The sequence below is a fragment of the Mandrillus leucophaeus genome, unplaced genomic scaffold (assembly GCF_000951045.1).
Source record: "Mandrillus leucophaeus isolate KB7577 unplaced genomic scaffold, Mleu.le_1.0 Scaffold123, whole genome shotgun sequence".
NCBI lineage: Eukaryota > Metazoa > Chordata > Mammalia > Primates > Cercopithecidae > Mandrillus > Mandrillus leucophaeus.
In genome coordinates this window covers 6245931-6262735 of record NW_012100654.1, presented here as the reverse complement: position 1 = coordinate 6262735, position 16805 = coordinate 6245931, and the positions used below count along the sequence as shown (strand labels likewise).

General features: G+C 31.7%; 1 protein-coding gene across 2 annotated transcripts in view; it reads left to right on the top strand.

Annotated features, from left to right (window-relative positions):
• Positions 1-16805, top strand: part of STXBP5L (syntaxin binding protein 5-like) — a 503509-nt gene that overhangs the window by 31360 nt on the left and 455344 nt on the right. For both annotated transcript variants that reach the window (XM_011971605.1, XM_011971604.1), the window contains exon 3: positions 13338-13435. In XM_011971605.1, the coding sequence (XP_011826995.1) occupies positions 13338-13435 (98 nt within the window). The remainder of the gene's footprint in view (positions 1-13337; positions 13436-16805) is intronic.

The following is a 16805-nucleotide window of genomic DNA, read 5'->3' as shown; positions in this document are numbered from 1 at the left end:
TTTCAAATGTGATACAGTATTAACTTGCAATGTGTTTGGATGTTAAATACTCTGGGGAGAGAAGTTAGTGTAACTAGGAAGAAAATAAAAGTTTCAGACAAGCAGGAGAGTTTAAGTGGAAGTACTAGGGCAGGAAGAAAGATGGAGTGGAAGCCATGACCATAAAAGATACCGTGAAATGGAATACCAGATTTGAGTTCCTAAGAGTCTAGAAGTGTATGATGATGAGACTGTGTTCATTTGAGGCTGATATTAATTAGTGATGATTTGTTGAGTTGAAAGAGAGGACAGAATGATGAGGTCAAGGTGTATGATAAATCGAGGCAAGGATGTTGAAGACTCTGAGGCTGTTGATAGGGTCCAGAGTAGAGATAAAATGTGTAAGCCAGATGGTAAAATCACATAAGAAGATGAAAATGAGTTCTAGGGGTGGAAAAAAAACCAGTGGAATTGATTTGTAGAGCACCATCTGGCTACATGAGAGACTGTTCTTTCAGTCTTGTGTTCTTTATTGAATAATAAAGGTGATAGAATTGGATATCCTTTGGGGGTTATACCCATGGTTAGTTCATGTTATTAGTGTGCTGGTATTCCTATTACTCTGTCACTATATATTTGTATGTATATATACTTTTCAATAGCAAGAATTGGGCCTGTTAATATATATAATTTGATGTGTTTCTTTGAAGGTATGTTTTAACATCTATATATATAATATTATAAAAGGAGGTGATAGTATGAGAGATGATGAGTTAGTTTAGAGATGGTAAATGAATTTATTTTGAACTTGATTCTCTCGTATTTTGAAAGGATGCTTTTCTTTTAAGTACTATAAACTTATATTTACATAATATCTTCAATTTACAAAGCATATTAACATGCATTATCTCAAACATGAGTCTAAGACTTTTGGGGTAATATTAACAGTGTGAACTACAGGATAAAAGTTACTCATATATATGAATTTTGATGAAAATAAGTAGTATTTTGAATGCCTGTAAGGCTCTTGAGCTTTAAACAATAGAATCTCTGATCTCAAGTAATTAATATGGTAGGGAAGAAACACAGGGAGTAAAGAATAATCTACTTTTAATCTATAATAGTCACTAGATTTAATAATATATTAGTATGCATAACGTATTGGCAATTATATAACTGCATGAAATATTGTACAAATGTGGGTGCTCATTCTGTTCTAACATCCTAGCATTATATAATTCAATTTAATATGGTGACAGTAGTCACAAGAATGGTCAGTGGGAAAAGGGTGAGAATGAAAGCTACGGAACTTTTTAAAAAAAATTTAAATGTGCCTTCATTACTATGGAAAGTTGAGACAGCAGCTCCGAATACAGAGATAATTATATATTGATTTAAACATTATTCTAGATAAAGAATTTATTTAAATATTTACTAAATACTTTGTTACAATTATTTACCTTTCGTAAAATATGACATAATAGTTTTGAAGGAAAAACTGCTTTTATACACAAATCATATCAATGAACTGGAAAACACTAACTATTAATACTTATTTGTATCACTAGGCTCAGTGAAGGGGGCAAATGGAAGGCATGATCCCTGTTTATAATGGAGTTTAGAACTTATTTGGGGAGACCAAAGTGCCATAATCATTTTTCAATAATTTTGAATAAAAATGAAGAATCTGTTCAAAAAAGGAAAAATTAAATGTCTCCACAGTGAGCTGATTATTATTTTCAAGGAGAATTCAGTACACATATGCTCCCATAAGCATTTAAACACAAGCATTTAAAACACCTAAGCTGTGGTGTTGGCTTAGCATTTTAACAAATGTTTTATGTAGCAGTAAGGCTTTGACTTGGAATTTGAGAAGATAAATAGGTGAATATTTTATCTGTGAAAAATGCTAACATTTAGGACCTCATTTGTTTAATCACTGTGTATAAATAATTTTATGACTATTAGCTATTTGAAGATACTTTGAAAAGATATTTTATTAGAAGCTCCAATCAAAGCAAAATATTAAAATTGTTCTTGAGATATATAAACAAATAATTACTTCTTGAATACTAAATTCTGATGGGATTATTGTCACAGCTACAGTATAAATTGATGACATCAGTCTGTATTTCTAATAGAATTATAACAATTGTATTGTAATTTCTGTAGTGTTCAATGAACATTGAGATATATGAATATAATCCTGCTATTAATGAACATTATGAAAACAGGTTAATCTAAGTTCCAAGCTAGTGAAAAGTATTTTGTCTTTCTAACCACTTTATATAATAGAAAATATATTATTCAATGTTATTGAACAAAACCTTTGCTTTTAGAGTTTTTACAAATTTAACAGACTTCAAATTTACAACTAGAAATATAAATAAGAATTTCCTCCCTTTTTTTGTAATTGCTTATTGCTAGTATAGGTAATAGGTACTGATTTTTGTTTTTGTTTTAATCTTCTACCTAGATAATTTACCACATTCTTTTATTTCCAAAAAATTTTTAGTAATTTGTTTCTTATTTTCTTGTATTTATATGCATTATTTCAATTTATTGTCTTACTGAATTAGCTTGAATTTATAAAACAAAGTCGAATAATAATGGGAATAGCAAATATATATGTTTTATTCCTGATTTTAATGGGAATGACTGTAGTTTTTTGTTGTTTAGTATATTTTTGTTATGTTCGTTATGTCATTTTCTTCTAATCCTAATTCACATATTTACCTGGATTGACTGCTAAATTTCATCAAATGCCTTTCCAGAATCTATTGATATAATCATGGTTTTATTCTTTAATTTGTTGATTAATGAATAATGTCAATACAAATCCTTATTCAGCTTCTTGTTGAAATCTAACAGATATATATTTTAAATTTTATTTATTTTCCCTTCCATGAAAGAGAAAAAGTGCGAATAATTTTCTGGCTTTGTAAATAAAACTAATTCATATTTATATTTTTCTGAAAATGCTATGTCAATTAAAAATTATTATCAGGGGAAAAATTAAGTAAAACAAACAATTAGAATTAGATTTCTTAGAGACTAAAGATTACATTCACAAGAGGTAGCAGCAATCTGTAAAGTACAGCTGTCTTGTAAGACTCCTTTGTAGAAACAACATTTGCAAAGACATTTATGTGATGAAGAATATCGTTTGCTTTTCTGTATCTGTATCTTGCCAAGGTTTAGTTTGTAAGCAGTTAGAAGTTCTCAAAATTTGAAGGCTAGGGTCTGGAAAACTCAAAATTTAAATTAAGGAAAGGAAAATAGTAAAATAAGTTAGCAAATACTAGTAAATACTAGAAATTACAATACAATTGTTATAATTCTATTAGAAATACAGACTGATGTCATCAATTTATACTGTAGCTGTGACAATAATCCCATCAGAATTTAGTATTCAAGAAGTAATTATTTGTTTATATATCTCAAGAACAATTTTAATATTTTGCTTTGATTGGAGCTGCTAATAAAATACTAGAGTAAATAGTATTTACTCTAGTATTTACTATATATTTAATATCTATACTTACATTTGTGGTATATATATTTAATATCTATACTTACATTTGTGGTATATATATTTAATATCTATACTTGCATTTGTGGAATAAAATGTGTTTGGCCATGATTTATCATTGTTTGGATACATCACTGGTTTTCATTTATCGGTGTCTTATTTAGTGTTTTGCACCTATATTTGTAAGTCTTCATTTGCTTTATAATGCTTAAAACAATCTGAAGTTACATAGACTATAAAATATGATGAGTTTCCTGTGAAATTACTGCTATATTCAAAATAGCATTTTCATCCTTTGTGGCCCTTTGCAGCAGCCCATCTGTCTTTTCTGCCTTGGACCCATGAAACAACTGTTTTCTCTTTCTTTTTTTTTTTTTTTTTTTTAACTGTGGATCGTTAGTATCTTATAGAGTTTATTTTTCTCTCTGTCTCGCTTTCTCTCTTTTCCTCTGTCTCTTCTCTCTCTGAATATGTGTATCTGATGTTTAGCATATTGAAAGATGAGGGCAATTGGGGAAAGAGTTTGGGATTGATTTAGTGATAAGTACATAAAAACTAAGGAAATGAAGAAAATTAAAAAAAAAAAATTAGCCCCAGGGAACAAAAACATTTGTGTGGCAAAGTAAAAGAGTAGCAGTTGGTAGAGACTGAACAGTTAGGAAATTTTTGGAGGATGGGAATATGGAAAGCATGCTTGTATGTGTAATAGGGGTAGGTGAGAAAGAGAATCCTTTTTTTTTTTCCTTTGGAAAAGTTAGCAAGTAGCAATGTAAAAATGTTATTTTGAGACCTGTTAGGTAAAAATACCAAAATAAAGAACAAAAGAGATTGAAAAGTGGTTGCATATGGGAAGTAGGAAATGGGAGGGGGAAGAAGACATATGACTTTTAATTATCCTAATATGTCCTATGGAATTATATGACTAGTTAAACTATGTGCATGATAAAATGTGTTAAAAATAAAACTAGCATGAGAAAAGAAAAAAGTTAGATATAAAATTTCAAAAAATAAGTTAATGAACAAATATCCCATTTCTATTATATATATTTCCAAATATAAAATGGGAGTGGATTAGTACTTTATTCTTTAAAAATTTTAATTTACCTTTTGGATCTTTGAATGTGATAGTTTTCTTATTATTTCTTTTTTTTTTTTCAGTTTTCTTATTATTTCAAGAGATTTGTAAGTCTTACTGAGAAACTAGTACTAATACTTCCATTGCCAATGACCAGTGGCAGTTTACATGAGCAGGTAGTTTGCCACACTTGTGCATACAGAACAATCTTACTTTTTAAATTTCAATCACAATGTGATGGAGTTTCATATGAACTTGTTATTTCTATCACCATTATGCCACCCTATGGTGTCATATGCATTATAGACCTTTTACTTAGTCTTTTCTTTCATCCAAGAGAGCAGGAAATTATTCAGCAATACTTTCAGTGACCCAAGATGACATCAGATTTAGGTAAGATCTATGAACATACACACATAATCCTAAAAATCTCAAGGTTTAAATGATTTGGCTGTTATTGAAAACAAGTATCATTGAAATTGAGGGACCTTTCTCAACAATGAGAGTTGCTCCATAGTTCCAGTAATAATTGGCTTTTGCTTACCAAAGTGGCAAAACATGTTGTGTCCATCACGTTCCTTACTACAGATATTTTATCTCAAATTATATTGATTCATGACTTACTGCATAAATTTTGAGACAGTTTATATGCAATTTCTGAATTCAAGATCTGGAATGATATGCCCCAATCCACACTTTACCCAGAGCGTAACATTTGTAGACCAAACACCAGACAGGTAACCTAATATCAGAAAAGGCATAGCATATATTAGGTAATCATAAATATTTACTGGCAAATCTTCTACCTAGAATAATTTTTAAATAAAATAAATGTATTGCATAATTGGAATATTCTATTCCCTGTTACATATAGGTATTATTATTATTTTCTATACATGGTAGTTTCCAATGGTTACATTAATGTTATCAGGTGAAAGCTGGTACAATGCTTCTAGAAGTTCTGTGTTCAAATGTAGAAATGATAGCTTTGGCATATCAGTATTATTTGACATATGATATATATATACAATGTCAATCAAAAAAATCAGATGAAAAATATGTCCAAATATGTTGAATTTATTTGGGAATTAGAAATGAAATTTTTTTAACCTGAGATGCATAGCCATGCCAACCCATGTATGAATATGAAGAGGCGAGAGTAAAGGGAAGCTGGTATTGGCAAAAGGAGAAGTTCACATAAGCTGCTTGGAAATAGAAGTCATTGGTTTTGAAGACTCAAAACCAGACTTGGCATCAGTTCCTTGGTGGAAACGCTATTACTGGGCAAGTGTTCTTTCAAGAGGATCTTATATGAATTATAGCAGTACTGAAAAAAGAATTTCTTTTGGAGTTGTTTTAGAAAGTCCTTGAGACAGTCTTTATCTCAGACATGCAAGTGTGAACTGTTCATGCTTTTTACTTTTCCAGCTTTGGTTTGTTTGGATCTACTAAAAGTGATATCATTCTGGTATCTGCAACTTTCACAGCATCAACCATTAATATGGTAGCATGCTAGAAGCCTTTAGAATCAAAAGCCATATTTATTTTTTTCATTTTTTAGGCTGATGATCAATACTGGGAAGCATTCCTCATAAGTTAACTTGGTGATCTAATATTTACTTCTTTTTAAGAATGAATGGTTGGGGTATGTATTAGGATGCAAGTTAGGCTACTGTAACAGGCCATAGTAACTGTGGCTTAAACAATACAGAAATTTATCTTTCTTGTATGAATCTGTCCAATCAAAAGCAACCTTGAACTGATTCAATGATTGTGTGGTGTCAATAATCCAACAAGATCTTTCTATCTTGTTCTGCCATCATCAATATATGGCTTCCATCTCATGTTCTAAGGTGGCTGTTCTAACTCCTGCTATTGTATCTATTTTCCAATCAGTTAGAAGGTGAGAAAAATAGAATATTTGCCTTTATCATTGAGAATATATTATATATCATTTCTTCTGTTTTTCTTTGTTCACAATCTGGTCTAGCCTACAACAGAGGCTGGTAAATATAGTATTCAACTGGATTGTTACCTGCTAAACTAAAACTTCTATTAGTATAGAAGAAGGGAAAAATGCAGACATTGGGAAACAGTAGGCAGTCCCTGTCACAGGTGGTTTTGAGGCCATTTTGCAATATTATGATAGTATTAAGCCTGGATAATCAGGCCTAATATACATTCTGCTTTGCCAAAGTACTGCTGTTAGTTCTATCCTGGTCCCTTTGTATTCCCAATTATACTAAGAAAACTAAAACTAAAACTTCACTAAAATACTCAGATTTTTTTGGTAGCTGGGTTCTGGTTAGATTCTGCCAATAGGAGGCACTTGCACCAGATTAAAAAGTAGAGGGGAAGCAAAAGTCATTTTGTTTCTGGTAGTGCCTCTTGCAATATCAGCACTGAGTACAGTTTATGTATTTCATCCTCAGAAGTGGTAGCAACTTCCTTACCTTAGGGTAATATGACCAACCCTTCCACATATTTGTAACCAATTCTTTCCATTACGTATTTATTTGCTTCAACTATCTACATAGATTTTTGTAGCTATTGATACGTTGGCCACTTCACTTCATTCCTGTAGTATTTTGAAGGGAGAGTGGAACAAAAGAAAACAAGCAAAGCAAAGTAGCATCAAGAAGAGCTAAATATTTAGGAAACTCATTTTTTACTAGCTTTGCTACTATTATCTTACTTCACTGAGCATTAATTATAATATTTCAAGAACACTTTTTGACTTTGTCTAAAACTGAGAATTTTTTAAGTTGTTTTTTAGTTGTCTTCAAACTGTGTTCTATGTTTTTGCGCCTTTTTATTCTACTGCATCTATATCATTCCAGTTGATGTCCTTGATTCTTTTGAAATCAACTAGGTACCCCAACTAACCTCAACTTTTTATTGCATACTTTGTCATAATATTATTTGCTCTTCTTGAGGAGAAAAATATTCTTTTATTTCAAATTGAAGTATAACCCACCCACCATACAATTCACCTAAAGTGTACATTTCAGTGGTGTTTGGTATATTCACAGAGTTGTGCAACAACCTCCATGATCAATTTTAGAACATTTCCATCAGTTCAGAAGGGAACGTTGTGTGCATTAATGGTCAATTCCTATTACCCTGAACCCCCATTCCTAGGCAACCACTAATGTAAATTCTCTTTCTATAGATTTTCCTATTCTATACACTTCATGTAAATGGAATCATGTAGTATGTGACTACCTTCTTCAGTTAGCATAACATTTTCAAGGTTCGTCTATGTTGTAGCACATATCAGTACTTCATTTTTTAAAATTGATGAATAATATTCTATTGTGTGGATATACCACATTTTATTTATTTATTCATCAGTTGATGGACATTTGAGTTGTTTCTTTTTGGCTGCTATGAATAATGGTGCTATGAACATTACAAGAGCTTTGTTTATATTTATGTTTTCATTTCTCTTGGGTTTATGCCCAGGAGCAGAATTGCTGAATCATATGGTAACTCTGTATTTCATATATTGAGGAACTACCAATCTATTTTCCAAAGAGCCTGCATGGTTTTATATTTCTAACAGCAATGTATTAGGGCTCCAACTTCTTTACATCTTTACCAACATGTGTTATTATATCTGTTTTGTATTATAGTTATCCTAGTGGGTGCACAGTTGTATCTTGTTGATATGATTTACAGTTCCCTAATGGCTAATGATGTTGAGGATCTTTCCGTGTTTATTGGCCATTTATATATATTATTTATTTATTATGTAATAAATGTCTGTTAAGATCCCTTGCCCATTTTAAATTTAGGTTATTTGTCTTTTTATTGAACTTTAAGGGTTCTTTATATATTCTGGATATAAGTTCTTTTTCAGATATTTGATTTGCAAATTATTTTCCCGTTCTGTGGATTATCCTTTCACATTTTTATTTCAATAGTTTTTGGGAAACAGGTGGTTACATAGCTAAGTACTTTAGTGCTAATTTCTGAGATTTTTGGCACCCATCACCTGAGCAGTGTACACTGTACCCAATGTGTAGTCTTTAGCTCTCATCCCACTCCCACCCTTCCTCCTGAACCCCCAAAATCCATTATATCACTATTATGCATTTGTGTCCTAATAGGTTAGCTCTTACTTATATGTGAGAACATATGATATTTGGTTTTTCATTCCTGAGTTACTTCACCTAGAATAATGGTCTCCAACTCCACCCAGGCTTCTGTGAATGCTATTATTTCATTCCTTTTTATGACTGAGTAGTATTTTATGGTATATATATATACCACATTCTTTTTATTCACTCATTGGTTAATGGGCATTTAGGCTGGTTCCATATTTTTCTGTGATTGGAAATTGTGCAGCTATAAGCATGCATGTGCATGTGTCTTTTTCATATAATTTTTTTCTTCTGAGTGGATATCCAGTGGTGGGATTGCTGGATCAAATGGTAGTTCTACTTTTATCTCTTTAAGGAATATCTGTACTGTTTTCCATAGGAGTTGTACTAGTTTATATTCCCACCAGCAGTGTAAAAGTGTTCACTTTTCGCCACATCCATGCCAACATCTATTATTTTTTGATTTTTAAATTATGGCCAGTCTTGCAGGAGTAAGGTGGTATCTCATTGTGGTTTTAATTTGCATTTTCTTGATAATTAGTGATGTTGAGCATTTTTCATGTTTGTTGGCCATTTGTATATCTTCTCTTAAGAATTGTCCATTCATGTCCTTTGCCCACTTTTTCATGGGATTATTATTTTTTAATTGTTATTTTTTGCTGATTTGTTTGAGTTTCTTGTAGATTCTGGATATTAGTTCTTTGTCAGATACATAGTTTGTGAATATTTTCTCCCATTCTGTGGGTTGTCTGTTTACTCTGCTGATTATTTCTTTTGCTATGCAGAAGCTTTTTAGTTTAATAAAGTCCCATTTATTTATTTTTGTTTTTGTTGCATTTCCTTTGGGTTCTTGGTCATGAACTCTTTGCCTAAGCCAATGTCTGGAAGAGTTTTTCCAATGTTATCTTCTAGGATTTTTATGGTTTCAGGTTTTAGATTTAAGACTTTGATCCACCTTGAGGTGATTTTTGTATAAAGTGAGAGAAGAGGATCCAGTTTCATTCTTCTACACATGGCTTGCCAATTACCCAGCACCATTTGTTAAATAGGGTGTCCTTTCCCTACCTTATATTTTTGGTTGCTTTGTTGAAGGTCAAATACCTTGTCAAAGTATTCAGCTTTATTTCTGGGTTCTCTATTCTGTTCCATTTGTCTACATGCCTATTTTTATACCAGTACCATACTGTTTTGGTAACTATAGCCTTGTAGTATAGTTTGAAGTCAGATAATGTGATGCCTCCAGATTTGTTTTCTTTAACTTTCTTTGATGGCGTCCTTTATAGCACATAAGTTTTTCCTTTGGACAGAGTTCAATATGTCTGTTTTTTGTTTCATTGCTTATGTTTTTGGTGTTATATTTAAGAAACCATTATCTACCTTTCCACAGTGTAGATGTACATCAAAACATCATGTTCTAACCATAAACATTTATAATTTTTATTTGTCAATTAAAAAATAATTTTAAAAACATTACCTAATCTCAAGTCACTAAGATTTAAACATATTTCTTTATTCTTAGAGTTTTATAGCTTTGGCGTTTATATTTAAATGTATGATCCATTTTGAGTTAATTTTTGTGTATGTTATAAGTAAGGGATTTAACTTGATTCTTTTGCATGTGGATATAGAGTTGCTGAACACCATTTGCTGAAAGGATTAGTCTTTCCTCAATGAATTGTCTTGGCACTCTTCAAAAATCAAGGGACTGAAAATGTGAGGATTTGTTTCTGGAATCTCATTTCTGTTCCATTAATCTATATGTCTATCCTTATGCCAATATCTTATTTTCTTGATTACTTTAGGTTTGTATAAGTTTTGAAATAGAAAAATGTGAGTTATCTAACTTTGTTCTCTTTCACGATTGTGTTGTTATTATGAGTCTCTTATACATTTTAGGATTAGTTCGTCAATTTTTGCAAAAAAGCCAGCTGGGATTTTGACAGAGGTTGCATTGATTTTAATATCAATTTGGAGAGTATTGCCATGTTAACGTTTAATCTATAAATATCTGGGATGACTTTTATTTAGGTCTTCTTTATTTTTTAAAATAATATTTTGTAGTTTTCAGAGTACAAGTTTTGCACTTCTTTTGTTCATTTTATTCCTATATATTTTATTCCTTTGAATTCTATTTATTATAAATGGGGTTCTTTATTTTATTTTTAGATAGTTTATTATTAGTATACAGAAATACAATTGACTTTTTATTTTTTTAAAATTTCACTTTTAAGTCCTCATGAAAACGTTTATTATAGCGTAATGGTAAAGCACTGGATTTATAATCCTGATTTTGCCACATGATGAATCAAGACATTTATCTTCGTAAAAGCACTTTGAAGCAGTGACTTAAACTCACCGTTTCTTTAGTTCTGACAATTAATGTCATTTTTCTTCTTTTGGCATTGATGGATGCTTGATCATGCAACTATATAAAGTACCCTGTGCCCTTATCAATAAACAATATCCTTGGTCAATGAATAAAGGTGTGAACAATTTTTAAAATTCTTTCCATATAGTTTCTTTTTCACTCTGTCACCCAGGCTGGAGTACAGTGGTGTGATCATGGCTTACTGCAGCCTCAACCTCCCGGGCTCAAATGATCCTCCCACCTCAGCCTCCAGAGTATCTGGGACCATAGGCATGCACCACCATGCCCATCTATTTTTTTTTTTAACAGAGACAAGGTCTCACTATATTGCCCAGGGTGGTATCGAACTCCTGGGCTCAAGTGATCCACCTACCTTGACCTCCCAAAGTGCTAGGATTACAGTTGTAAGCCACTGCACCCAGCCCATTTTCCATATAGTTTCTAAGCAATTGTCAGGCATTTTTGTAACAAAAAATGGATCTAATGGACATGCTTGAAATAGATTCACTTAAAGAGCCATTGAACAAACATGATGTGAAATATAAACGTGTAGTGGGGAAAACTCATTATAAATAAGCAGCAGTGGAAAATTATACAGTAATTTGTTGCCAGTAGCTCCAATAGCCTTGAAAGATCTCACAATTGAGTTTTTTTTTTTTTTTTTTTGAGATGGGGTCTTGTTCTGTTGTTCAGGCTGGGGTGTAGTGGCATGATCATGGCTCACTGCAGCTTCAGCCTCCTGGGCTCAAGTGATCCTTCTGCCTTAGCCTCCTGAGTAGCTGGGACTGCAGGTGTGCACCATCATGCCTGGTGAATTTCTCTCTCGCTCGCTCTTTTTTATTTTTATTTTTGAAGATATGGGGTCTTGTAATATTGCCCAGATTGGTTTTGAACTCCTGGATTCAAGCAATACTCCTGCTTTGACCTCCTAAAGTGCTGACATTACAGACATAGGCCACTGTGCCTAGCCCACAATTGACTTTTTTACATTAGTTTTATAACCTTAACTTGCAGAGCTCCTTTATTAGTTCTAATAATTTTTTAGTGTATTTCTTAGGATTGCATTTATACAAAACTGTGTTCCCTGCAGGTAGATTTAGTTCTTGTTTTCCTATCTGGATGTGTCTTATTTCTTTTTCTTTTCTAATTGCTCTGAATAGGATAGAACCTTCAGTACAATATTGATAGAAGTGGATAGAGTGGAAACACTTGTTTAATTCCTAACCTTAGAAGGAAAACATTGATTCTTTCACTAATTTTTATGATGTAGGTTTTTTATACATGCCATTTATTAGATGTATAAGGCAGGAACAGAAAGAAAAGTTGAAAGAATTATATTGTGAACACTCACTCATATGTATATTCTTACCACTAATATTTTACAGTTATTTTGCTATATTCACTTATCATGTATCTATCCATCCATCTGTCCACCCTTTTATCTATATTATTTTATGGATGCATTTTCAAGTTGCAGATGTCAGTATACTTTATCCTTTAACACCTCAGTATACATAGCATTAAATAGATTTTAATATTTGTTTCTAATAATTCCTTAACATTTTTGAGGTATAATTTACATGCAGAGAAATCACAAATTTTATTGTACCATTTTATGAGTTTTAACTAATGTATATGCTTGTGTAATCCAAACTGCTATGAAAATACAGAATATTACATCTTTACTCAAAAAAAATTCTTCATATTCTTTCCAATCAGTAACTCTTCAAGACAACTACTGTTCTGATTTTATAAACTTTTTGTGTGTGGCTTCTTAGCATTGTGTTTTTGAGAATCATTTGTGTTGTTGCATCTATCAGTAGTTTGTATCTTTTAATTGTTGAGTAGTATTCCATTGTATGATTATATCATATCACAGTTTGTTTTTTGATTCTCTTGTTGGACACCTGGGCTGTTTCCAGATTTTTACTGTTTTGAATACAGCTGGTAGTGTCTTACTTATACAAATCATTTTATGAACATATACTATTAATTTTCCTGAGTATACACATAGGAGTGGAATTGCTAGATTGTAAGACAGATGTTATGTTTAGTTTTATAAGAAACTGCAAGACATTTTAAAAAAGTGTTTGTATCATTTTATACTCCCATCAACAATGTATGAGTTTAGGTTACTCCATATCTGTGTTAATGTTTGGTGGTAGCTTTCTTTTCCTTTTAACTAATTTTAGACATTCTGGTGGCTGTATAACGGTATCTTGTGATTGCAATTTTTATTTCCCTGGAGACTTATTTGTATTATTTACTCTCTTTCAGACAGTTCGGCATGGTTTTCCTCATCAGCCCACAGCATTAGCCTTTGATCCAGTTCAGAAAATCTTGGCTATTGGGACGAGAACAGGTGCTATACGAATGTATCCTTAATTTTTGGTTCATTATTTGCCACATTAATGCCAATTACATTTCTTGAAATATTCAGGTAAGAGAAATATTTAAGACCAAATGAACTTTATTATTTTCTAAGAAATGAGTAACTATTGTGAAAAATCTATATTTTCAAATTTATTGGCATATTATCAATGTCTTTGAAATCAGTATTGATGTCTCTTCTTTAACTCCTGTTCTTTGTAATTTGTATCTTCTCTTTTTTCCTTATCCATCTGCCTAGAAGTTTATCAATTTTATTGATTCTCATGATTCTCACAAAGAATCAACTTTTGGTTGCGTTGCTCTTCTTTATTGTGTTTCTATATTCAATTTCATTGAATTCTGCTTTGATCATTTAAATTTCTTTGCTTTTGGTTACCTTGGGTTTAATTTGATCTTCTTTCTCTAGTTTTTAAAGTGGAAACAGGTAATTAATTTGAGAACTTTCTTCTCTTCTAATACGTGCCTATAGTACTATAAATCTCCTCCCAAATTCTACTTTAGTATCATCCTGTTTTTTAAAATTAAACTTTTTATTTTGGGATAATTGTAGATGCACATGTAGTTATAAGAAATAATACAGAGATATTCATATCTTTCACCTACTTTGCTCCAATTGTAATATCTTAGAAACCTATAGTGTAATATCACAATCAGGATATTGACATTATATAATCAGGATACGAAACATTTCTGTCACCACAAGGATTCTTCACATTGCTCTTTTATAGTCACACCTTGTCCCTCCAACCCTATCCTTGACCCCTAACAACCACTACTTTGTTTTTCATTTCAATAATTTTGCACTTCAAAAATGTTATATAACTAGAATCATACAGTTAATAATTTTTGGTGATTGGCCATTTTCACTCAGTATAACTCTCTGAACATTCATTCATACTGTTGCATATATCAATAGTTTATTCCTTTATACTGAATTGGATAATATTCCATGGTTTAGATGTATCACAGTGTAGCCATTCACCTGTTCCAGGAAATTTGACTTGTTTCCAGTCTTTGGCTATTCTTACTAAACAGCTATGATCATTCGTGTACATATTTTTGTGTGACCCTAAGTTTTTATTTCTCTGGTGTAAATGCACAGGAGTACAACTGAAGGGTCATGTGATAATTGGATATTTTAGTTTTAATTTTTTTAGGGTACCATTCAGTGTTATTAAATAAATTTATAATATTATACAACCATCATCACTGTCCTTTTCTGTAACTCTTTCACTTTGTAAAACTGAAATTCTATACCCATTAAATTATAACTCTCCATATTCCTCTTCCTCTAGCCCCTGGAAACCACCATTCTGCTTTCTGTTTCTATAATTTTTACTACTCTAGGTAACTTATATAAGTGAAAGCATACAGTATTATTCTTTTTTGGGACTGACTTATTTCATTCAGCATAATGTCCTCAACATTTATCCATGTTGTAGCCTATGTGAGAATTTCCTTTTTAAGACTGAATAATATTTCATTGTATGTATATTTCATATTTTGATATCTGTTCATTAATTTATGGACATTTGGTTTTTTCCATGTTTTAGCTATTATGAATAATATTGCTATGAACATAGGTATACAAATATCTCTTTGAGACCTTGCTTTTAGTTCTTTTGGGTATATATCCAGAAGGAGAATTGCTGGATCATATGATAATTGTATTTTTAATTTTTTGAGGAACTGCCATTCTGTTTCCCATAGCAGCTATACTAGTTTACATTTTCACCAATAGTAATTGCCCTTTGATCCAAATATTTTAAATTTTAATGAAGTTCAAGTTGGCTATTTTTTTCTTTTGTTGCCTGTGCTTTGGGGTCATATGTAAGAAATCTTTACCAAATCCAATGGAATGAGGTTTTTACCCTGTTTTCTTCTAAGAGTTTTATAGTTTTAGGTTTTACATTTAAGCCTTTTATCAATTTTTGAGTGAATTTTTGTGTATAGTAAAAGAGTCTAATCTCACTATTTGGCATTTGGATATCCCGTTTTCCCAGCACCATTTGTTGACAAGGCTGTCTTCTCCATTGAATGGTCCTGGAACTCTTGTCAAAAATTATTTGATCATACGTGTTAGGGTTTGTTTGTGGGCTCTCTATTGTATTCCACTGATCTATAGGTATGTTTCTATGTTACTACTACACTGTTTTTACTTACTGTAACTGTAGATTGGAAACCAGATAGTGTGAAACTTGAAATTAGATGATTTTTCAGCACTTATTAAAATGATCAGATAGTTTTTGTTCTTGATTATGTTACTGTGATATATCATGTTTATTGATTTGCATATGTTGAACCATTCATGAATTTCTGAGATGATTCCCACTTGATAATGATAAATGATTTTTTAAAAATATGTTGTCTTGTTGAAATTGATTTGTGAGTATTTTGTTGAGGATTTTTGCATGTAGGTTTATCAGGGATATTGGCTTGTAGTGTTCTTTTTTGTTTGTTATTAGGATAATGCTGGCCTCATAGAATGAGTTGGAAAGTATTCCCCGCTTTTCAATTTTTTAATTAGGAGTTTGAGTAGAAGAGGTATTAGTTCTTTAAATGTTTGTTATAATTCAGCCATGATACTATCAGGTCTTGGGTTTTTCTTTTTTGAAAGATTTTTTTTTTTTTAATTACTGCTTAAATCATGTTACTCATTATTGGTCTGTTCAGGGTTTCTAATTCTTCATATTTCAATCTTGGTAGGTTGTATATGTCTAGAAATTTATCAATTTCTTTGAAGATTTAAAATTTGTTGGTGCATAGTTGTTCATAATAGTTTCTAATGAGCCTTTGTATTTCTGTGGTATGAGATATAATATCTCCTTTTTAGTTTTTCATTTTATGAAATTTTGTTGTTGTTGTTGTTGCCATGATAAATCTCTTTGTTCACCGAGGTCAATTGGAGGCTCTGCCTTAGTCTTCCTTTTTTTTCTTTTTTTTTTTAAAATTATACTTTAAGTTCTAGGGTACATGCACACAATGTGCAGGTTTGATACATAGGTATACATGTGCCATGTTGGTAGCTGCACCCACCAACTCATCATTTACATTAGGTATTTCTCCTAATGCTATCCCTCCCCTAGTCCCCCACCCCCCGACAGGCCATGGTGTGCCCCACCCTGTGTCCTAGTGATCTCATTGTGCAATTCCCACATATGAGTGAGAACATGCAGTGTTTGGTTTTCTGTCCTTGTGATAGTTTGCTGAGAATGATGGTTTCCAGCTTCATCCATGTCTCTGCAAAGACATGAACCCATCCTTTTTTATGGCTGCATAGTATTCCATGGTGTATATGTGCCACATTTTCTTAATCCAGTCTACCATTGATGGACATTTGGGTTGGTTCCAAGT